Source organism: Polyodon spathula, chromosome 30 (genome assembly GCF_017654505.1).
Source record: "Polyodon spathula isolate WHYD16114869_AA chromosome 30, ASM1765450v1, whole genome shotgun sequence".
In the NCBI taxonomy this organism is placed as follows: domain Eukaryota; kingdom Metazoa; phylum Chordata; class Actinopteri; order Acipenseriformes; family Polyodontidae; genus Polyodon; species Polyodon spathula.
Window position 1 is genome coordinate 8172562 of NC_054563.1, and position 25000 is coordinate 8197561.

The window sequence follows — 25000 nt, forward strand, 5'->3', positions numbered from 1 at the left end:
ATGTGCAATTAAGAACCAAATAGCGGGTAATATTGACAGTGGCAATTTTTAGATTTAGTTTGGAGAGTTTTCCCTTTAAGAACAGTAAGCCAGCTTCTGGTTTTGAATGGTGGAAATGTCACCAGTTATAAGACACAACAACAAATAATGTTCACAGAAGCAACTCTGCGCAGCAAACAAAATCCTTCCAATGCAACAGCACTCACTGCAGATTTGAGGACTCTGTAAATGGTGATTGGTTTCATTCCTCAGCTGGGTTACATCCCAGCATGTGTGAATACAAAACAAATGTGATTGTGTTGAAAGTATATCAGCTGAATGTGTAATGCATTTGTAAGTACCATAATGTGTTTGTTGTAAACCTCTGGGTGTTTTGTAAATTTGATATTCCAGAATTCAGTGTACATGTTAAGAATGTCTCATTTCAAAACTATGCCTTTATTCCTTTCACAGGCCAGGTTGTGTGCTGCTTTATTCAAGTTATTTTTTGACAATCAAACTCAGAGTTTAAAAAGACGTACTGCAAAGGCAAAAAAAATGATGCTCATTTTTTAAGACTCATTTAAGTCTGTTTATATTCATAACCTTTCACTCAGTTGTCAAAAGTTGTTACACTTTAGGCTTTGATCCTGAACTCATTTAAAAAAGACAAAAAACACAGGATTGTTGTCCTAACATTATTGTGTTACTGTTTATTAAACACACACTGCACTATACTAAATACACTGCAGTATTTTGGAGACTGTAACTTTTGAATGCAGTATCATTATAGGTGTTTTCAATACTGCTGTTGCATTACTTAATCAAAAAGTCTGCAGTGTAAGTGCCACGACTACTTAAAAAAATAAAAATAAAAATAATTGTTACTGCCTGTTTATATAAAACTTGAAATGTAACAATTCTACAGTAGTACAAAACTTAAAAAATCACAAATTAATTTATTCACGAACTAAAACCATTTTAAAGGCAAATGTTTTGGTAGACTAATGCTTTCAATGTTTTGTGAATGAATGTTGGTCTGTGTCACTAAACAGTCTACTAGCACATCCTGTTAAACCACAGAGCCACTTTTTAAATTCAGTATTACAAATAACCCAATTTGAAAAACAAACAAACACACATTGTAAATATATCTTGTTCTTGAAATGTCGGCCTACTTTTCACTGCAGTTGAAAGAGTTTATATACTATCCCTTGTGACAACTAATGCAGTAATATTGCAGTTTACTGGTGTGTCCCTTGCATGTCTGTGATTTATCTTGCTTAGTATCATTTCATAATGGTTCCTTGCCATTTCATTGTAAATAAATTCAGAACAAATGGACGTGGTTACCAGTCTTGATAGTTGCTACACAGCCATTCAGGATTGGAAATAAATCAGAAGTGTAAACTAATGAGCCCTGACGTGAGAAAGGAATATATTTACTATCTTGTTTTTTTTGTTAATTAATTTATCACATACATTTGTATGTATAGTTGAGAAGAAAAGTCTTAAAACATAAGTAATGCCAACTCCTGCATATCAACTGTAATTTAATCTAATGAAATGGTCTTCCCTAGTGTGCTTATTTGTGTTTGTGATGCGTTACCTGTGAGGCATACAGCTCTGTGCCAGATAATGATTGTTAATAAGGGCCTGAGGGAACCCTTTAGGTAAGCGTAACCTGCCACAAACAGCTTGCGCTGGGCATGCTGGAACCTGAATACACGAGCGCAAGGGAATGGGAGCACAGAGCCACCATGTTAATTTAACAAAAAAAAAAAAACAACTGTTCAAGATAATGAGATGTTGACAATGACTGTGTTGCATTCAGACAAGTAGCACAAGTTGAATTGGAGGACACCATTGGATAAGAGTGTAAACTGTCCCTAAGGAAATGCAGCTTTCTGGAGCTACTTCCTCATGGAAAGTATTATTAAATCGGATGAACACAACGAAAGGGGGTGGGGAAGAAGAAATGACTGATTTAGAGATGTGCTGTTCACGCTCCTGCAGGCTGTTAACTAGGTATTTGGTAATAAAACAAAATTAATGAAGCACACCTACAGCTTATAAAACGGAATAGTTACTTTATGGATCCAAAGAAAGAGATCAAGTTTGGCATAACCGTTTTATTGCAAGAGGGTAGCAGCTGAACAGTGCAAAGACGCAGAAGTGTTACAATCAGTTTGCATCAGTGATTAAACAAGTACAGCCCCGCCAAAGAAACAAAACCGAACCCAAACGCCCTGCTTAATGAGCAAGCAGCGGGGATGCGAACATGTCCCCACGTGTTTCAACAGCTGTTTAAATAAAGTACTTCATTTCTCTTTTCATTGTTAACATCCTGACAGCTTTTTACATTTAAAGTCTATTTCAAAGATCTTTTCAAAAAGTACAAGGACTATTGTCAACATTGTCAAACAGGTAACACAGCAATAACGATCCACGATGTGGTACGGAACAGAAAAGCCAGAGCTCTTGTTATGTTTTCTATTTATTGCTCTTTCTACAGTGATTCAGAGGACAGATCTCAAATCCCAGTGTACTAGAGCGGCCATTTTGAAAAGAGCTTTGCAACACATTTTAAAGTTTTAAGTGTAAAAAGTCGTCAGGATGTTAACAATGAAAAGAGAAATTACAGGTGTGCTATTTAAACAGTTGTAGCAACACGTGGGGACGTGTAACGCTGTATTTTTCAGAATCCTGCTGCTTACTCTTTAAGTATCTCCATCCCAGCCACATTTGGCCAGCTGCTGGTAAGAAGCAAAGAATACATTGAAAATGATTGCATTTGTTATCAAAGTTCCTGCTACCCATTGCACAGTTAACAGATTTCATGATGTCACTCTTAAAGGGGAGTGATTTATTACGATATTGTGGGAGCCTTTGAAAAACAAACATTGTAGAAGAAGCACGGTTGTATCTAAATTAACCCAAACAACAGTGTGTAGTTTTTGTTTTTTTCCCTGTAGTCCACATTTAATTAATAAATTTTTACACGTAGGGTATTCTTATTTTTTCACTGAGCTGAATTATACATTCATATAAAATAGTAGAAAAGAGATGAATGGTGAGTAGCCCACAATTTGTTCAAAGCTTTTTAACAGTGAAAACCTGCACAAGTTACAAAACGAGAAATTAATAACTCCAGATTTGAAGAACTGAGATACGATTTTACTAATGCAGTGCCAGGTTACCTAGGGGTGGACCTGTTTTTGTTGCACTAGAAGTAGCAATTAATTAAATGTCTTTAAGTTTCTAGAGTTTATGTCCCAGCAGCTTTGTAATAGAAAGCAGCAGACTAGGTTTCTTTACAAGAAAAAATAGAATCTCTCCAGTACAGTTTTAACAGGCTCTCTCAAACTCAAACAACGTGTGGTGCAGGTATGCGCAATTCCAACACAAATGCTAAAATATTACTACTATACATTCAGGCAATCGATTTTTGGGAACTACTTCGAAGATTAGATACAGGATCTTAAACTCTATGCACTTAATATATAGTTGACCCTGATATTGATGTGATACAGCCATCTGTAATTTTATTGTATCGGATTGTATTATTGTATCTCGGATGGCTTGAATAAGATAGTATCAGATGGAAGTGCAAAAGGACTCTCGGGTGCTGTGCAAGAAACATGTTGATTCTTCTGACCTCTCCTGGAGTGGGTATCAGCTTGTATCATACAGAATCCTATATTACCTTCTATTGGTATTTTTTGAAACTAATAGTACTACTTTCCATTTTTTTTCAATTATGGAGTATCTCCACCCCCTCCCAAGTGATTTTCTAATTCACGTCCTCGCCTCCCTCAGTCAAGTCTTCTCCCGTCTGCGATCCAAACCCTGTATCCGTGTCTTCAGAGGACTTGCTGTCAGTGGGGGAGGTTACCTGCTTCTCACACCCTTCCTCTTCCACACACTGGCCTTCCCCCTTGCCTTCGCCCTCGCCCTCACCCTCCTCCCCTCTCTCTCTCTGGTGCACAGTGACTTTTACAGACCCTTCAGATGCCAGGGAGTCTTGGTCGAAGGTCCGGAAGTTGGTCTTGGCCCCAAGGATGTACTTGCCCAGTATGCTAGAACCCTCTTCCTCTCCGGAGATGGAAGCGCCCTGGGTGAGTTTCTTGCGGATTTGCTTCATTTCGGAGTGGAGTCGCCCGACCACTTTGTTCAGCTCTGTAATCCGATTGCCAATATCTGAGGAGAGAGTCAGCAGTGAAGATACAAACTGTGGCTATTTTTCTTTTGCAAAAACACAGCACTTTGCTGCAAATGCTTATGTTTTGTGATTATCATCAGATTACAATAAAAGTTTTTCCTAAGGTTTCACAGACCCTGATTAGCATTGATCATGGATCTGTGAATTGGCATCTGTGAAACCACCCCTTTTTTTAAAAAAGTTCCTGGTTTAGTGCCCTTGTTTAGTTCAAATTGTAATTTCTAATCATTTTTCTTAAAATAAAAAAAAAGTAAATCTCTGAAAGCCACCATGTTGATTTGCAGGTATAATTGTCTTCACCTGGCCCAAAGCTTTAGCAAAGGAGGATGGTACATGATGTATAATAATGTTGTGTTCTAAAGGGACCATCTCAGTCCAGCATAGACACATTCATGGGTGCAGACTTAAATGGAGTACAGGACTGCTCTATAGTTTTGTTCCTTCAGAGATATTTCAAATGTGAAGAAACTGGTAGTCGACTCTCTCCTGCCCCTTCTTTTACCTTTCCTCTTGCTCTCCTCGAACTCCCTGCAGGCTGTCTTGATGTATCGCTGCACTAGCGCCTTGATGACCTGCAGCCTGTAAGACACACGGCTCTCCATGGGGAAATCCTTGCCCTGAAGTGCTGTGTTTGACTGTGGGAGAGGAGGAGGAGAAGAAACGGAGAGGTTGTTAATGGGAAGAAGGACGACGTCTCCTTTGCCCTTAATGTGCACAGGAGCCATCAGGAGTCATTAAGTAATCTGTTCCTTACAACTGATAAAATCCACTGTGTGGAAGAAGGTTGACTAAATGTACGAATGAAGACGAGGAACTTTGGGGGAACTCACAATTGAGGGAATAGGTGGGTAGTCAGGCAATCGCTTGGTTTTACAACAACAGCAGATCTTCCGGAAAATGCCCCTGTGGAAGAAAAAATAGATCCTTATGAGCATCACCTTTCAATTCCTGTAATCACTAAGCACACCACACCCCAGTCTTCAGCTATACCCAACTTAACCACTAGACCACACTGTCTTTCTAATACCTCAGGTTTAACCACTACACCAGGGGTGTGAAACTCAGTTCCTGGAGGGCCGCAGTGTCTTCTGGCTTTCCTTCCACCCGAGCTCTCACTTACTTAACTGGTCTAATTGTTTGATTAACTGGGACACATTTAACACTTCTCTTCAGGCCTCAACATGTTTCATAGGTAGTGTACATTGAATCAAGTGCATTTTAAAACCATCAACTGTAAAAGACCTTGAAAAATATTAAATATGTTAAATTCAACAAATAATTAGATCGATTCTATTGAGAGCTTAAGCTGGAATGAAAACCAGAAGACCCTGCGGCCCTCGAGGGCTGGAGTCTGACACCCCTGCACTACACTGTCTTTGAGTACTTCAGCTCTATAGGTTTGTGGAACACTATGTAGTCCAGCAAGTGCAGTGATGTTTTTTTTCAGGTGTCTCACCTTAGCAAGTAGAACAAGGACTTTGGGGTGGGGATGATGTTGAAGGGGACCGGCAGGGTGAGGCCCTCCCTGAAGTAGCAGAGATAGAGCTTCGAGCGTGCAAACTTCCACTCCACATCCGCGTCGTCCTTCGGGAAACAATCAATGACTCACACAGGGAAGGCAAGTTTAAGCTAATATTGAGAAGTCAGCTGCAAAGTAATGCTAACATAATTCACTATTACAGCTCCATCCATGGCGTTGCAGTTGCCGCAATATTGTTAAGTAATTACAGTGGAACAGGTGACCTGCAAGCTACCAAACTTGGAACGGGCAAGTCGTTGTCTTGTGGGTCTCCTGTTGGCAAGAGGAGCCAGGTGCCCTTTGCTGTATAAACCTGGTATCCTGTAGTTACTCTCCTAGACACAGGAGAGGGCACAGAAACCCCTTTACAAACTCAAAATGAGATTTAAAATCCTTTGTAACCAACCTCTAACGTCAGCATGATGCACTTCACTTCTTAAAGGTTCTTCACTGGTTCATTATTAAAAAGCATTTCATACCCGTGGTCATCCTTGTTAGGTCTGTGAGCTGGTCCAAGCTTTATTCATGGTTCATAGATACGATAGTAAAACACAAATAATACACGCTTGATTTGAAATGTTCAAGATTTAACTGTCCGTGGGTGACCAAAGCAATATATCGTGGTTGTCCTGTAAAACCAGAATATCCCTACGATCATAAGAATTGGGTTGTACTCTGACAAAGTAGTGTGGACCAAACAAGGAACATGTACACTTCAATCTGAACGCTTCCACCTAATTGAGTGGTACAGTCAGAGCCACCTAATCGGGATACTGATAACCAGGATTTCTGCTTAAATTTCTTTTCAGAGCAAGACAGGTTCATGTAGCGCAGTGAGTGCGCGATTACGCTGTGACCTGCTTAAATTGGGTAAACCACGTTGAGCTCTGGAAGGAGTTGTCTCCTGCGGTTTCTCAGGCTGCCGCTGAAAAGAAATTTGTCGTGTCAACATCGCAGGTGCCTCGACCTTGTGATAAGAAGATGCAATTTCGTTATTTTTTATTTCACGTAGAAATAATAAAAAAAAAAACAGTGATTCATTTTGTTTAGGAAAACCAAAAAACAATAATGTGATGTGATTTCATTCTTCTCTTCATTTAGCAACAAAAAAGTGTGACTAAGGTCGTCTCAAATGCCTCTTGTTTAATTGGGACAGACGCTTATTCGGGATATTTTAACTCCTCCCGAGGTGTCCCGATAAAGTGGCACCGGCTAACACAGTAAGCCCTCGCCTCCAACTCTCACCTCTATCTTCTGGAAGGAGTTTGTGATCATGGCGATGAGCATGTTGAGCAATACGATGACGATCACCAGGGTGAATATCCCGTACATCACCCGCCCCACAAACTCAGCCACCACATAGTCAGGCATGTCCACTGCGCTTTGGTCCGCCGACCCGAACATGGTCCAGAACAGGAACGGGAACGTCTCGTTGAACCTAGGAAACGGGGAGGCAATTAGGGAGGCACCTTGTAGTGTCAGCTTCATCACGCTAGCATTGCCCTAGTCTCTATCTTAATACAGTACTGCAAATAAATAAAAATGAATAACTGACAAATGTTTCAGGCAAAGGCAGTAAATACAAACAGTTGCTGATCCGTGGTCATTTGCATAATACTACATTAAGCTACAATTCCCCATAGTTGTCCTTTTAAATGTGTTTCAGAAAAGAAGCTTAATAAATTCAGTCAAATGCCCCAGTTAAGGGATAATGTATCTTAAGGTCTTTGTCAGTGAGATGGAGTACAAGAGGTGTGCCATACTGTCCTAGGCGTGGGGATACAACATAGTTCACATATATATTGTTGATTCCGCAGAGGAAAGCTGTTCCGATGATCATCAGGATGAACATGAACCTGGAAAGAGATATAAAGAGGCAAACAGCATCAGCCTCAGCACAGCTGACATTCCCTTAACCCACTACTGGGAGACTTTGTTTCTGAGAAAACAAGTCCCTGTCTTTTTTTAAAGGCAATTTGAAAATAACTACACATATTTTTACGTTTTCACCCCCCACCCCCACCCCCGTCATTCACATATTGTGTAAAAGATCAATGCTTTTTGTTTTCAATATGTACAACAAACATTATAACTAGCAAAAACTGAAAATGTGTAATTAATGTGTAAATGTTTGTTAAGTTCTAATGCAATTGTTTCTGTAAAGCAAAGATTGTTACTTATACTGTAGCCCTCGGGCAGGAAATTAGCTTGAGCCATCCCTGCGTCTGTTATTTTAATTGGTGAGAGCAATTGCTTTAAGGTGTGAGGCAGAGATACCGATTCAGCTTAGAAGGCGTATCTTTTGGAGTGCCTCTGCAACCTGATTTTGTTGCCTTATTGCAACAGCATGCGGTAGAGGCCAGGGTTAATAATCTTGGAAATGTCCCATTGAGTGTCTGAAACAGCAGATCGATGCATCACATTGAAAGAGACAAAAAAGACATTGTACTGGGCCGTAGCCAGCCTTGAAAAATGACGAGGCATTGCCTGTGCCACACACCCCCTCCCCCTACTCACTCACTAAGAAAAAAATATATGAAAGCACGATTATATGTTTCTTATTTAAATACGACATTTAAGTTAACAGTTTTTTTTTTTTCTAAATAAGATACTGTTATAGAATTTTGAGTACCTGAGGTTCTAAATTTGCAGGACCTGTGAGGTTTCGTACAGTGTAAATGAGTAGCTTTTTCTTTGCAACATTCAAATTCAATCTAAAAGAAAATGAGAAATGTAGCAATGGCAGAATATTTGTTGTAGACACTATACTTAGTTTTAAATCCTAGTCTGTCAAATTTGAATTTTAACAGCGATGTCATTATCCAAATACTGAGAAGACAAGAGTGCTTGTGTACATGAAGTTGCTTGTGATATTAATTTAAAAATCACATTCAGCAATAAAATTAGCTTAAGCGGGTTGACAAGATGCAGAGTTTAGCTGTGTAAGCACATTATAACCAATGAGGGTTGCAGCTCGAGTTTTTCACCTGACCAGTCGATTTGATTGGCTGTTTGGCTGTGTTCTGGTTTGTTCTCATGAATATGCATTTGACTTCTACTAATGTGATTGGCCAGCTACGAGGCTCCTTGCAAACCGCAGCTCTACGAACTCGATACAACCCTCAACTCAACTAGCAGTGTCAATCACACACTGTCTGAAATAAACCTTCAAGTGTCGCACTTACTTCAAATGCAAAAAAGGGATGACATGCATTTTTATTTGTGGAAAAGCAACGTGTGAAAGGGCCTAACTAAATAACTATTAGTACGCCTTTAACCAAGGCCTGTGTCTCGCATGCCTCATAGCTGGATCCAGCCTTGCATTATATACCTGGGCCTTGATATTTTGTTTCCTGTGATCTACATTAACAAGAATAAATGTCTGCAAAGTTTGTGATACAGCCACTATGTACTTGGACAGGCATCCTTAGCCATTAGTGAATAATTTAACCAAGTATTTTTATGGTTGTTAAGAAACCAATCAAACCAAAAGAGCAAGTCTGTATACATGCTTTAATCACAGAGGGCTGTCACACCCCTAATGCAAATATACCTTACCTTCACTAATCTTAATTCTGACCAGTAGGACACAACTGTCTGAAAGGAAAACCAGCAGTCAATTTACTAAAAAAACAAAAAAAAACAAAAGGGATTTCCGAGATTAATGCGACCCATATGGCGACCACACTTCCTCCCCCACATGTTACCTCATCATGTCAATCATCTTACACTCCCTTCCCCACAGGTTACCTCATCGTGTCAATCATCTTACACTCCCTCCCCCACTGTTTACCTCATCATGTCGTCAATCATCTTCCCGATGCAGATCTGCATTGTTCCCAGAGACTCGTGGGCGGGTAGGATGTACGCCATCCGCGTGAAACTGAGCATGCTCGTCACAGCAAAGAGTACCTCTGCAATGATCTGGGGATCCTCCTGACGCCACCCCTCTCGCTCTGAGTGGGGAGGGTAGACGATGTTCAGTTATTACTCAGGCTGGGATAACCAATGACCAGCTGCATATCCACCCCAATGTTCCCCATAGTTAAGGAGTAAGTAACAGCCAAGGTATATAAGCGGCCATTTTGAAAAAAAGCTTTAAACAGATTTTAAGGTTATAAGTGTAAAACGTTGTCAGTAAACGATAAAAAATTAAAATTGCAGGTACATTATTGAGTTGTAGCAACACGCGGGGACGTGTAACGCTATATTTTTCAGAACCCCACAATTTACTCTTTTAGGTCGCAGGCAAAAGTATTGGCACCCTGTGCTTATCATACCATAATTCAAGGTAACAGATTAATGACAAGCATTTAGTAAACTTTAGCCACTTTTTAATAAAACACAAAGCAAAACACACAATTTTTAGTAATTGAACAAAGAAGACTACGTGGCGACCTAATTCAAGCATTCAAAATTCTAAAAGGTATTGACAGTGTCGACCCAAGGGACTTTTTCAGCCTGAAAAAAGAAACAAGGACCAGGGGTCACAAATGGAGTTTAGAAAAAGGGGCATTCAGAACAGAAAATAGGAGACACTTTTTTACACAGAGAATTGTGAGGGTCTGGAATCAACTCCCCAGTAATGTTGTTGAAGCTGACACCCTGGGATCCTTCAAGAAGCTGCTTGATGAGATTTTGGGATCAATAAGCTACTAACAACCAAACGAGCAAGATGGGCCGAATGGCCTCCTCTCGTTTGTAAACTTTCTTATGTTCTTATGTTCTAAATACTTTTTATCAAAAAACAAACTGAAAGTATTCGTTCATGACAAAAGTATTGGCCCCCCTGCTTTTTAGTATTTCGTGTGCCCTCCGTTTGCTTTTATTATGGCTTTCAGACATTTATGATAATTCTAAACCAGTATATTACATCTTGTTGGTGATATCTGGGCCCATTCTGTCTTGCATATTTCCTTCGACTCAGACAGACTGAATACACAATGCTTGGCAACAGTTTTCTTCGGATCAGTCTAAAGCACTTTTATTGAATTAAGGTCTGGTGATTGTGAAAGCCATTCCCAGAAAGTTTATCTTAGTTTTCTTCAAGAATTCCAGAGTTGACTTAGCCGTATGTTTTGGAACACTGACATGTTGGAAGATAAACTGTCTGCCAATCAGACTACGAGCAGACTATACAACTGTACTTCGTAGAACGTTTTGATTCATGGCTGCATTCATTTGACTTGATAGTGCTTTTGTTTTGTTTTTTATAAAGATTGTTTGTTAAACAATCAGAAGTTTTGGTCTTTGTGATATTAATTTGTGGCTAATGTTCACTAAATGCTTGTATTAACATGTTTTCTTGAATGATCTTCTATTAAATGTTGGGTGCCAATACTTTTGTCTCCAACTGATTCTTTCAGATCTGTTCCCAAATCTGTGACCATGCAGCTTGTATAATAAGCACCCAAGGGAGCCTCCTTACCAGTTTGTGTGAAGTAGATGCACTCCAGTGTGGTTTCTGACTCCAGACAGTAGAAGTAGCCCTTGAGGGCGACGAGCACGCGCAGACTGAAGGAGGCGAGGTACATGCTGAGGGTCATGATGTCCAGGAAGTTCCACCAGTCCAGCAGATAGTTACGCAGACCCTCAATCCACACCTCCTTACACTCATGCCAGAAGAAGCCTGGGGCACAAAAAAAACATATAAAAGAGAGGGGAGGGGGAGGCTGACGCAGGTTCTACCCCGTTGAATGGGTCTTTGTTTAAAAAAATATTATTATTCAATTGAAGACACCCATGTTGAAGAGTTTAACCGGATGTCTTGGTTAAAAAAAAGTTATACATTTATATTCAAGAAAAAAAAGATTGCACACATCCCTGAGCATGTCACTATGGGGGGACCATGTTGTGCAAGAAGATCTTACTGTCCTGCACACACATTCTTCTCTGCTGCCTCTCTCCACCATCTTCCAGCTCTGCTCATACCAATTATATATCGGTCCAAAAGTCATGCCACTTAGGTGGGCATCAGAGTGGCAAGCACACTCAACAACCAATCTTAACCAACCCATGTGTGTTTCCCTAACAGTATCTGAATATTAAAGAGACATTTCTGCAGTCCTAACCCGATTTCGCCCTGTTCTTCCTACGGATCGGACAAGCAAACCCCATAAAAATGTAGGGTCGTACTTTAGTATTGCGCCCTCCCAGAACTGATTCATCACAAGCCAATGCACACCCAAGCAGTCCATGCAAATCCACACAGATAGTGCCCAAGTATGGGACTAGCACAATCAAATCCCCCTAGCTGTTTAGCTGTAAGCTAGCTCTAAATAGTTGACAGGCCACAGAACACCCAAGGCAAGCGCACACACTCGGAGTCTCAGCACGACCTCGCACTAGCTTGTGACTCTAGAGAGGCAGTGCTGCAGATCATACGTACCCACCACCCACACCATGTGGAAGGAGTTCTGAAGGATGCTCTGGTTGCGTGAGGAGAAGTGTTTCCGGTTACTCTCCATGATGATGGACTCCGCAAGCAAAAAGATCAGGAACCACAGATAGGAGGCAGAGTGTAGCAGGAACTTTATCACCGGGATCTTCAGGATCTTTCCGATCTTATGGAAAAACAGCGGTGAAATGGTTGGGTTAGGGCAGCAGAATACGAAGATTACCTGTAATATGGTTTCTATAATTTGTTCAAATTTCAAAGAAGACAGTAAAGAAAAAAGGGGGAAAGCGGGTGGAATATAGGTGTGCAGAGTTCATCATCCTACAAGGAAACCCTATTGCAGGTCATCTTCGTATTCTTACCTTGTATGATGAACTCCACACTCAAAGTGAGCTATGCCAAAGTATGGGTGGTAGGTTAGACATTAGTAGAGGAAGTCACAGATACAACATAGTGTGCAAAAGTAGGCAGAGAGCAAGACACATGCAAATTATAATGCTTAAAAGGACTCGAAGGAGGCCCAGGTAGCAATGTTGCAGATGTCCTGTATTGGGACAGATTTTAGTTTTGCCTCAGCAGTAGTCATTCCCCTTACCATGTTGGCTTTGATGGATCCTGGAGGTGGTTTCTTTTCCAGGCTGTAACAGAACTCAATGCAGGATGTGCAATTTGAAGTTTGGAGACAGGTTTGCATCAGGTTTGTAAGCCCTCTTGCTGAGGTCGTTAACTCTAACAATACTGTTTTCCAAATGAAAGATTTCTCTTCACATGTATCCATGGGTTAGAACAGTGGTCCCATAGATTGTTGAATACCAGGCTTGATGTGCTTCCTTAGGGACCTTAGTGCCAACAGATCACGCTGGCACCAAGGCATGTAAGCACAGGTAGGCTGAATGGCCTTTCGTCGTTCTTGAATCTTTTATGTTCTTGTGTTAGATGGTTAAACCAGACAGAGAGACACCATAGAGTGGAAACCTACAGGGCGACCTTCCCAGCCAAGTAGCAAGTTGGCAATTGCAAGCGATGTGAACCTTGATGGAAGATAGGGAAAGACCCTTGTGAAGCAGATGGCTGAGGTATGATAATGAATTAGAAATAGAAGGACAGTTTCTCTCCATATGTCTGTAGGTATGATGTGGTGTGGAGAACCTGAATGGTGCACCCACAGCTGGTGTAGCCAGGATGGTATTCAGTTTAGGGCATTTAAATGGGTAATCTTTGTTGCTTACTGGCACCCTGTAAAATGTATCTATTGCAGGGAGATATGGCACAGAGGAGGCAGATTTCTACCATTTAGCCTCAACGGGCTTCTAGACCGCCTTGTAAAAGGGGAACTTTTCAAAGGCTTTTTGAAATTTTTTTTATCCTCTGCATCGATGATGATAAGGAAATCGTCCTCCTCTGTTTTGGCCTGGGTATTGACATTGAGAGAGGAAAAAATCGTTCTCAGAACAGCATCAGCATTGGTGTAAACAGACGATTTCTCCCATATAGGCCCAACGGGCCTCTAGACCACCTCATGGAAGGGGGATCTTTGAAAGTGTTTTTTATCCTTTGTATCAAAGATGCTGAGGAAATGCTTCTCCTCTGTTTTGGTCTGGGTATTGACATTAAGAGATGATGAAAACCTCCCCAAAACAGCATAAGCATAGATGTATACAGGTGAAGGGCCCTCTGTATACTCGTCATCGTCGGGTGCGGAGTCAATAACGTCATCGTCCACATCTGCGGAGTACTACTGCTGATTGTGGGTGTTGTGGTACCAGGGACTGCTGCAGGGGCTACAGGCTGTGGAGGTTGAGCCTGTTTTAGGTCTTCAAATTCCCCTTGGCACTGGATTATGATCTGGGAAAGAGGCAGCTAAGCAGCGCAGGCTGGAATCTACGCTGTGGCTTCAGTTGGTTTCGCAGGCGCATCTCTCTCTGCTGCCGTGGGAATGCATAGACTTGCAGGACCGTCTCCTCGGGGGAGACATGGCAGAGGACTGCTGTTCCTTATGGCTGCAAGGTCTTTTTGTTGTTCTCGAGGAGGATAACAAGCTGACTTTATCCATGCGCTAATCTGGGGGAGAAGGAGCCCTTCCCGTTTGTGTCGGTGTGTCCAAAATGTATACACACATTAAACACACTACAAGATGGTGAAAGTGGGGAACCACACAACGTAAAAACAGAGGACACTCTCACAAACAAAACAAAAAAAGCAGAAATGTGAACACCTAAGTACATGCTTAACAAAACAGAAAAGGAAAAAAATAACATCTTTTTTTTTTTCTAAGAGAAAACAAATTGAGCAAAAAGGAGCAGTTTCTTAAACACGGGTGGAAAGGTTTAAGGAACTGCTGTTCTGCTGTTAGAAGCAGCACAGCCTACCCTGGATTTGGGAGCTAGCCAGTAGATGAGACAGAGCACAGGCATGGTGATGAAGATCCCAATCGAGACGAAGAGCTTCCACACTGTCTTGCTGCCCCGCCAGCCAGACAGATTGCCGCACCAAATCGATGAGAGCACCTGCTGACAGATGGGGTGGGCCACAAACTGAAGAACAAGACAGAAAGAGAGGGGTGAGACTGGGGCCCAAGCTTTCATACTCCATTTCAAGACATGACAGCATCACCCGTTATGAAATGGTAAGAATAGAGGGAGCAATCTCATTGTCTAACAGGTGTTTCAACCTGTGCAAATATGTTGCCATACCAGCACAGATTGGAACTTTTAGAACCTTTCTGCTTCATTCACTTGTCATCCAATTCACTTTGGTGGGGTGGGGAGTGCTATTTTAGAAGTACAATTACACACGACGATTATGGTTCATAATAATCTGCAGGCCAAGGCTGTTTTATGGCCCTAGGCATGCAGACATTGGACTACATTTGAACATCCTGTTGTGTCATTGCTTTCATAATATATTACAGTTCATTAAATATACACAATTACATTATTTTCACAAATAAACACAATTTTTCTGCCGTTAAATTGCAATAAGACAGAGGTTATGCTGCTGGGTTCTCCGTGTCAGTTGAGTAATGCGGGGAACTTCAGCTTGGCTATTGATGAGCTTGAAATTAAAGCGAGTTCCGAATGAGAAATCTTGGTGTTATTTTTGATCCTCATCTAACTTTCGAAGCTCATGCTCGAAATGTTACAAAGGCGTCTTTTTTCCATCTGCGTAACATAGCTCACTGAAGACCTATTCTCTCTCTACATGATGCAGAGAGATTCGTGCATGCCTATGTCTCCTCCCGACTCGACTACTGTAATGCATTGTTTGCTGGAGCCTCTAAACGTGTTATTAATAGGCTACAATATGTTCAGAACTCGGCTGCTCAAGTCCTAACAAGGTATAAATCTTTTGTACATATTCCACCTGTCCTGGCATCTCTGCATTGGCTCCCTGTTAAGTTCAGGATTGAGTTTAAATTACTACTGTTAACATATATGGCCTTGAATGGTCTGGCTCCTAGCTATATCTCTGATTTGTTAACTGTATATTCTTAGGTGCGAAACCTGAGATCTGCAGATGCTGGGCTCTTAACGGTGCCAAAATCTAGGCTTCGGGTCTATGGGAGATAGGGCCTTCAGTTGCTATGCACCCAAGCTCTGTAATGCTCTCCCACAGAAAATAAAAGATTCAAATACTGTTGATATTTTCAAAAAGCACCTAAAAACACATGTTTTGTGTTTTTTTTATTTGAGTCTGTGTAGGGCTGGCTGTTTATGTGTTGTATCGTACTGGTGCTGTGTGTCCTCTGTTTCTGGGTTAAACTTGTTGTGTGTCCTTGTTTTAATGTGTAACCTGCTTCGTGTCCCTTGTGTGGGTAAATGTTGTTGTGACAATTTTTTTTTTTATCACTGCGTATTGTTTTAAACTGTAAAGCGCTTTGAGATGTGCTGTATGAATTGCGCTATAAAAAATAAAGATTATTATTATTATTAGTAGTAGTAGTAGTTTTATTAAGGTAAAAGCGTATGCCTGCTAAGAGATTGATGTTGTTGGCAAAAGGAGTAAAACCTCTGATCCTGGCAACTATTTTGTGAGATACAGCAGGTGCAGGGATCTCAAGGGAGAGGATTGCCTGTTTCTGAGGCATACAGGGTGGCATGTGTTGGAACAGAAGAAATCTCTAAGGGGATACCCGTTTCTGGTTGTGATTGACAGCGAGTCTCAGCCGAGCCAAGTTGGGGATCCCCTCTTCGAAGTTCTGCTGGTCCATTTCCTCTTCGCTGTCGTCTCCGCAGTCGTTCAGAATCGTCGTCACTTCACTCTGGTTCCTGCACATTCCCAGCAGCTCCACCGCAAACTCCTGGCACAGGTCCTCCAAGCTCAAGTACTGAGGCTGAGGGGCATATCCACCACAGGGAGATAGGGAGACACACAGACACAGATAAACAGCCTTTGGCTTAGTGAACTGCCACCATTGTAAGTAATCTATAATAAATGGCCACTGCGCTAACCATTAATGCTTAATTGTTTATGTTTATTTTACTCATTCTACACTAGTTGATCACTTTACATCGAGAAAATGCATGAATGTTTGGGTTATGATATATAAAGGATGGCCCCAACGCGCACACACACACACACACCAATATATGCAGGACGAACATGAAAGGTCGGTAACACAGACAAGGCTGGTGCCACAAGGCTGCTCTAACCTTGAACTCGGGCTCCTTCTTGGAGAGCCTCTTGAGCTCACGGCTGAGGCGGAAGGCGCTGAGCATGGCGTCCTCGCTGCCGATGGAAAGGTAGGAGCGGCTGGCGATGCCCCGGAAGGTGTTGATGCGGGAGAGGGAGAACTTCAGCAGGTCATACTGGCGCCCGTTGCGGCACTCCAGGCAGGTGCAGGAGACCTTGTGGGGCCGGGGGATGACGTGACCCTTCTTGGTCAGCATTTCTACAATCTCGTACAGGTCTTTCTGGCAGGCCAGTGTGAGCGGGGTGACCCCGGGGGCAAAATGCGAGTTGTCGATGGAGTGATCAAAGATGGCCAGGGAGAAGGAACGGATGTCCACCTTGTTGTTGCCAACCCCTTTCTCAAGGTCCAGCCTGTCCAGGAGACGCTTGACCACAGTGGGCTGGTTGGTGTCCACGGCCACCAGCAAGGCCTCATGGATCTGACGGAAATCGAACTTGACACAATCCAGGAGGACAACTATTATGTCCTCGTTGCCCAGCCGGATGGCTAGATTCAAGGACTCCCTCCACAAGCGGTCCTCCGATTCGTCCAGCTGCCGCAGGATCCCGTCGCTCACCGCCAGCAGCCTGGACACCTGCAACACGTTCGCTGCCTGGATTGCCGCAATCAGAGTCGGCGGGAAACGCATCTTCTTGTTCATAATTTCCCGCCATTGCGCTTGCTGGAAAGAGCGTGGGGTGGAGGGTTAAGAAAGTTTAGAAGTTAGAGATCCTAACAATATAAAGATATTGACTTGTCATTTTAGTTATTAATAAACTTGTAGGAAGAGATGTCACTAGCAAGAAATCTAATAAACAATCAGAGAGGTGATTTATTAAATATGAATTGGATAACTTAGCCCCACATTTTTATAGGATATTTTACATCTTTATGCAGCTGAGCCCATTATTTCAACTTGGATGGTTTTGTAAATGTGATATTTTTAGTCAGATAAAGCTTTGCTGAACCTTTCACTCTTTGGTCTTTGAAGGTTATAAGGTTACTAACCATTCCAGGCAGGTTATCAGTCAGTTTTAATAATAATAATAATAATAATAATAATAATAATAATAATAATAATAATAATACGAACTTACACTTGTCAAGTGACCCTGGAGATTGGGAGTACCTCACAAACAGCAGAGGGGTTTCGGAACATTTCTTTCATTACAGCTTTCTCTATACAACGCTTTGTTGTCGAAATGGCGAATGAAGAAATTAAAGGTTTGCCTCTGAATAACAGAAGCTGGAGGGGGGAGGGGCGGGCGGTGCTCAGTTTTTAAATTTAGTGTTAGCGTATATTTGTATGTTTCAAACTATTTTTATATGCACTTATCTTATTTGTTTGTTTATTTAGCAGACACCTTTATCCAAGGTGACTTGCAGAGACTAGGGTGCGTGAACTATGAATCAGCTGCATAGTCACTTACAACAACGTCTCACCCAAAAGACAAAGCACAAGGAGGTTAAGTGACTTGCCCAAGGTCACACACAGTAAGTCAGAGGCTGAGCCAAGATTTGAACCAGGGACCACCTGGTATCAAGGCCTTTTCTTTAACCACTGGCTCACCAAACCTGATCACGTGATCGCTGCTGCACCATTAAGTCATTTATCTTTATCACAATTCAAGGCCTAACTGCACTAGTTCCGTGAAATATAAATAACCGAGTGGATTTACACCTTCTTGAACCTTTGGGCAAACCTGAACTACCTCAATATTAGATACAGGTCCTATTAAAGTCTATATGAAAAACCCTATTTATGAAATCTATAAAGCAAAAACGCCTGGCAGAGGGAACTGAATAATCCATATTTTTACCATGGTAGTTATTTTGAATTGATCCAGTTGATATATCTTAAAGGTTGAACTAAAGATAGAAACAGAGGTAATGTACTGTATTAAATCAGCAGTCACACCAATTGTCTAAGACAATTTCCATGGTGCTGGTCTTCATATGGGAAAACAGTTGTGAAAAATGTGTTTGCAGCCAGCCTCCAAAACAACACCAAACTGAACTGGTCAATTACAAGCAAATTACAATGGTACTCTACTAAGCAGGCTGTGACAAATAAAAGGGAATTTTGGTAACAGGTAACAGTTTTGGGCTATACTTTTCTGCCAGCCGGCCTTCAATCCCTTGTACTATATGTTATCGGTGAATCCGGTAACGATCCATAACAGAAACTTATTTAGGCTGCCTTAATATGAATATTTTGATTTGTAATTGTGCTTTGAAATCGTTCCTCAAACTGAGTATTAAAAAAAAGCTGCAGGCATTTCAATTGAATCAGTCTTTGCCTCAACCTAAGATGGAAACCCTATAATTTTAAATTATCATTATAATTGTCATTGAAAGTGTTAGTTCCCAGTCATCAGGGCAGTCTTTCCTTAATGATTAGATCATATCACAAGCTACTACAAACTGGGCAATACCCCTTTATTTACTGTCAACGACCTCCCCAAGGAGATCAGGACTGCTCAGTCCCTGAACACCTTTCAGCACCTCCTCAATACACACCTGAACAGACAGCATCTCCAAAACCTCACAACTCTCAACCATACGTGGCATCCAACTGTACCACTTCTTGCATCAGCATGTACCTGCACTGAACTGCTCCATACTTTGCCGCATTCAACTACCGCTCCTAACTAGAACTGTATCTTGTATCTGATTTACTCATAGGTAACTGTACTCATGTTTTTTGTATTTGCTCTTATTGGGAATTCAATCTCATCCATGTATCATACTTACTATGTGTTCTTACTGGATTTTACTCATATAAGCAAATATTTATTACAAGTTTTAACTGCTCTTAATCAAACTCGCTCTTATAATTTACTGTATTCTTTATTTTGCTCTTACTTAAATTTGGTCTTATTGTACTTTCATAACTGCATTATAATGTTCTGTAATGTGATATTTTATAATGCGATACTCTGTAACCACTGCAAGTCGCCCTGGATAAGGGCGTCTGCTATGAAATAAACAATCCTATAGAAACATAAATGGAGCGCAAGTGTCAGTCTATCGAGAAAACAGGCCATCAGGCCATATTCAAGACACCGTTGCTTGATTCTCTTCAATGCATTTTGAATACCACTGTACGATTTTAAAATAAAAATCGAGAACCTTTTAGCCCATAAACTAGTAGTAAAAAAATAGATGAGCCTCAAGACACTGTATCTTACGAGTGCAATGGAAACCAGCGGTTCAAGCAGTAGAATGCAGCGTTTTCACAGACATGCATTACAGAACACCTCAGGCAGGGCATCCTTTAAATCCATTTTCCTCCCTAGAGCAGCATGTATAAAATTCAGCAGTTAAAAGTCAGATAGGTCAGATATAAGGTACTTCTCACCGTAAGGTTCTCCATGCTTTCTGGTTGCCTGCAGAAGAGGCAAAGAAATCAGATGATGTGAAAAAGTTTTTAGCCCAAAACAGGGATTCTCAGGAACTCCAAAAAACCACCATCTCATGGTCACATCTCAATAAAATGCCCACGTATCAGACAGCACCACCAAAACTGTAATAATTAAATAATAAGAATACAAATTTTAATAAAAGACTAAATTGTTGAGAACGTTTTCCCCAATCATAGATCAGTATGTTCCCTGGTCCAATAACAGGTAAGTCTTGTGCTCCTCTCTGCTCTGGAGTAACTGAACAGAGAAGCACACCTGCTGCCTGCTCATCTCTCCAGAGCCTGGAATTAATAACAAAGGAAAACTAACAAGAGAACTGCCCAGAGGGAAACAACTGTTTCACAAGTAACCATTCCAATTAAGGTTCCAAATGTGTTAGTGAAGATTTAGGTTCTTGTTATTGCATCTGATTGTCAGCCCATTTTCAATGCACGATGCTCCCTTTTCAAGACGAGCCAGCTCTGCCTGTATGGATTGTGTTTAAAGATGTCTGCACCTACTTCATGCAGTAAGACCCTGAGATGTTATGAAAGATGCTGTGTTTCTTGTAACCTGGAACTTTTGTACTTCGTGCTCTCTAGTGCCATCTCTTGGTAGATCTGCGTAACTTAATACATTGAGAGTGAAGACAACACCCTATCTCCAGAAAGGCATTTAGTAAAGTGGACAGTTGCACTAATGCTCAGAGAAGGCAATGTGTTATATAGTGACATTTCATAATTTTGACATAGAAACTCTTTCAATTAAGCCCAGCTCACTCCGACATCAAACCCCACATCCAGTATTTAAGATCACTGAAAGAAGAGGGTAAGTTTTTACACAATGCAAGTTTAATTCTAACAGCAGATCATGCTACTCTTTCTTCAAGCCAACTACTGCATTAACTGCCACATTTAATGTTCTGGAAACACAAGAGCAATTTGCAGAACATTCAGCAGCATCACCCTTCGTGTCTGGGTTTACTGCAGAGGACTCAACATAAAGTGTTTCAAATGAACAAGAACAAAAATTCCCTTCCAGGTTACTGCTGTTGCTGACGAAACCAGCAGTATCAAATTCAACTTTTTTCTTCTTCTTCTACTGTATATGAAGATATGACCTAGATACTGAGAAACTCAAAACAGTTATATTGGCCTCCCTTATATTCTTCAAGGGATAACATGATTTATCATGAATGATCAAATGCAGTATATGCTTTTCCTATTGAAATCATATGAATAATAATAAATGCAGTAAATGCTACTGCAAACAGGCTACATCAAAACAGCTGATGTTTTTTATTATTTTTATTCTGGAATATATTCCACGAGTCTCTCTCAATTTCTTGTATGCCACTGCTGCTGTAGCCAGTGTTTACACCACTGCAGTCCCACAAAAGACGCGTCTGAGTTTTGTTTGACTGCCAAAGGTCATCTTGCGCTTTCAGGCCTCGTTTCAGTCTACCCAGATCCCGCTGGGGTGGGTTAGTTCTCCGCAGTTGCTGGCGTGGAGCTCAATCTCAGAAAGGGGGTATTGGAAGCCACACAGTGGGCAGGGCAACTTCTCAGGGGAGCTACGCAGTGGACTTTGCGGAGGCCCATAGCTGCTTTCGACATCAAGGGGGACCGCAAACTCGTCACCCTGACAGGAAGAGGCGTGGACAGGTAGGTAATCCAGGCTGAAGCACTCTGCAGAGGGAGAGAGGGACAAAGAGACTTAGTACACATAAGTCTGTTTGTAATAGTTACTCACATTATCACAGTAACTCTCACCGTATGGAACTGTAAACATTTGTAATCAGTAAATATTTTCCAGTCATGCTAGCAAACAACCTAGTGAACAGCTTTAACCACATGATGAGATTTACAACACAAGGAGATCATGTGGCTTGCAAACTTCAGAGAGGTTTCCACTTACTGTAAAAAATGTTACAATTGGAGTTTTTTCATCACTTATTGCTTTGAACACAAACAGAAGATTGGCAATCACAGTACAAAGTCAAACAACTGGACTAATGGAGGGTGAACAGTCTGGTTAAATGTTTTTGACCCACAAGTCCCTTTGTAGCCTGCAAAACCCCAAGTTTACACCCAACACATTTAAAAATAAATAAATAAACAAACTGGGGTTAATAGAATCAGATTCTTGATCCTGTGCTGCATTTCCCTGGAGTACTTGTGTACAAAAACATTACATGTAGATTAATCAGCATAATAGGATGATTGGAGGGTTAATTAAGCTTGAATTCCACCCCAGTTTTAAAACTGAATCTGCCAAGTTGAATATTAGTTGGGCTTGTCAACGGAGAGAATTATTAAAAGAAGCAACACCATGTTATCTCACCTCCACAAATGGGACAACAGCTTTCAGGAAGTCCGGTCTCCACATCACCCTCAATTGGGAGTTCTGGGGTCTCACTGATACTAGGGGGCAAAGATGTTCCCTTACCAGACACAGTCATCTGCCTCTTAGTTGATCCAGAGCTCCTGGACTGAGTAGACCTGCTAGAGACAGAAATATTGCACTGTATAGTATCTAAACTCAAAGGAAAGAGTCAAAAACAAGCCTGTTGTTGTTGTGAGTTGAAACTTGGACCACCTTCTGAAGCTATATCACTGTGGACAGAAATACATTTCCACAGTATGGTTGAGGTTCTATAGTATGAGATCACAATCCACTCAAGGGTCCTGGACCTGCTTTACTATAAGTTCATATGATTGGTTGTTGTAGTTCTAGTGGGTTAAATGCACTATAAGAGCACTGCCAGCTGTAGTGTCAAAAGCACTACACACAAAACAGATCCTCTTCTGAAGGAAATACAATGCTGTGATTTGGTTAATGATGTCAACATGATTTACAAAGGTTTCAGAACCTACAATTAGAAATCGCATTTCAACTGCCATCAAGCATTTCATCACAACTCTGCCCTTTCAAACATAATCCATCAAACTAATAGCGTGACCTGGTATGAAAGGGGAATACATAGAATGGGTCTCTGTGATCAAGCAGACCTAAAGCGGTGCATCTTGTATTACAACTGTAACCTTTGGTGGAAATTTTAAAATATTACTGAGCCCATTATATACTGTGCCTTGTTCTAGAACCTTGCAAGAACAAAAAGCACAAACAATCAGACATGCAAGAAGGCTGGATTTCAAAAGTCTTTCAAGGAACCTAATAAGTGAGGACCTTCCTCCAGAGCCCCAGGGACATCTTCGCTTGATTGGTCTCTTTCTGGTTGCCACAGCAGGAGTGACATCAGCAACCCTGCTTTCTGGATCTGGAAGTTAGAGAGCTTAATGAAACTGTTTCCTGGATACCACTTAAACCCTCAAGCAAGAGCCCTACGTGATACCGCTGCAGACTTGAATATTCCCACATAGCCTGGTAGCAGTAACATCAAGCTTAACATTGTAAGCATTAATAACTCAGATATTTTAGTTTAACAATACATCAGTCTAACTCACATGATGCACTATTTATCAAAAAACATAATCATCATGTACAGTCTTCTTGTTTAAATGTTTGGCGAACTCTATCACATAGTTTTTCTTTATAGTGCTACTGCATATGATCAAACTTGCAAAACAAACCTGTGTGGCTTTCTTTTGCTGTTTGCTCTGTCCCTTCAAGGTGCCCTCCCTCACCGCAGGAGGCAGTGTCCGTAGAGGGCCATGCAGGTGGGTGTCTCTTGGACCGCGACGCTGAAATCACCATGCGGGCCGATCGGCTGAGACAGACTCCGTCTCTGAACCGCACACATGAACTACGGTCCACAAGCTGCAGTCTAGCCTGGACTGGCTCTGCGGAACATCCACTGCAACAGGGGGAGGCTTAAATTCTCATTTTAGTCTTAATATTGGGAGCGTTTTTACCACCCAGGGGAGTTCAGTATGCTTACTTTACAGGGATAAAACTAAGTAATTTGGGGTACATAAGTTTCCAACATACAGAATGGGTGAACAGACCTCAATGCATAATCTGTACTCTAACTTGTAGGCATGCTGCAATATGCTTGCTAGCATCAGCCAGTTATTTGCATACTGTTGATTACTACTTAAATAGCTCCCCTCAACGCTCCACAGGAGGTAAAATGCAACTATTACCTTAAATGTCATGAGTAATCTCAATAAATAATGTACAATCTTTAATGGTAATTAGGTAGGCATTAAAAAATAGCCTTTCATTTGAACTGCAATGTACTTTGAGCTACTGTACCACCACGCGTGTGTTCTACAAGGTTCTTTATTGGCTCAGCGCATTTTTTTTGAGGTATCACACTGACTCTGCAAATTACATTACTTATATTTTAACAGTAAATTCTTACTCAGTGAATATGTTAAAACTTCATTATAAAGCCACACAGATAAATAAAATAAGGACATGCATTAATACTTTATAAAACTGTTTGCTTACTATTATAGGCACCTTTTTTAGCGGCTGCCTCTGATGACGGTTCTAGTTGGATTTGTAGCTGGACTGGGGGATTTACGTGTCAATCTGTGGAGCTTTGAGTTTTTCTTATTCTTACTGTGATTGGCTGCAAAGACAACAGGGCTAGCCAGTGATTGGATAATGTTTGTTGGGTTGGTTTTTGTTGTGTACAGTTTCCTAGTAACTGAACACATTGTGTTCTGGGAGATGTAGTTGTTAGTGGAATTTTGGATTTCTATTTTTTAATGCGTAAAAACGGCAGGTACGCAGCTTTCTGGACAGCTGGGTCCCACATCATAAAGGTGCAAGTCAGTTATGGATTATCATTTAATTGCAGACAGCACCCTGCGAGAGAAGCGTACCCCTGTGTCTG

The 25000-nt window shown here is 41.3% G+C and overlaps 1 protein-coding gene across 5 annotated transcripts; it reads right to left on the bottom strand.

Annotated features, from left to right (window-relative positions):
- Positions 1-2631: 2631 nt before the first annotated feature.
- Positions 2632-25000, bottom strand: trpc2a (transient receptor potential cation channel subfamily C member 2a). 5 transcript variants are annotated; one of them, XM_041233184.1, is made up of 17 exons: positions 24990-25000; positions 23787-24010; positions 23368-23473; positions 22537-22697; positions 20151-21881; positions 16770-17471; positions 16250-16450; positions 14487-14651; positions 12109-12283; positions 11149-11349; positions 9514-9676; positions 7484-7576; positions 6966-7158; positions 5658-5785; positions 5032-5104; positions 4704-4836; positions 2632-4179 (listed from the first exon to the last, which is right to left on the bottom strand). In XM_041233184.1, the coding sequence occupies exons 5-17, from the start codon at positions 20163-20165 to the stop codon at positions 3773-3775; spliced, it is 2649 nt and encodes an 882-aa protein (XP_041089118.1). In that variant the 5' UTR covers positions 20166-21881; positions 22537-22697; positions 23368-23473; positions 23787-24010; positions 24990-25000; the 3' UTR covers positions 2632-3772. The 5 variants fall into 5 exon arrangements, with proteins under 5 accessions (XP_041089118.1, XP_041089121.1, XP_041089120.1 ...); XM_041233187.1 differs by lacking the exon at positions 24990-25000 and having other exon boundaries at positions 22537-22694; positions 23383-23473; positions 23787-24784; XM_041233186.1 differs by lacking the exon at positions 24990-25000 and having other exon boundaries at positions 23383-23473; positions 23787-24784.

What these genes read in the sequence shown, in the direction of transcription:
- trpc2a (XM_041233184.1), bottom strand. An exon ending in ATGATTGACGACATGATGAG is followed by an intron (nt 7,577 to 9,513) that starts GTAAACAGTGGG and finishes ATCTCTTTCCAG; the next exon opens with GTTCATGTTCATCCTGATGA. An exon ending in TCCTTGTTCTACTTGCTAAG is followed by an intron (nt 5,105 to 5,657) that starts GTGAGACACCTG and finishes TTTCTTCCACAG; the next exon opens with GGGCATTTTCCGGAAGATCT.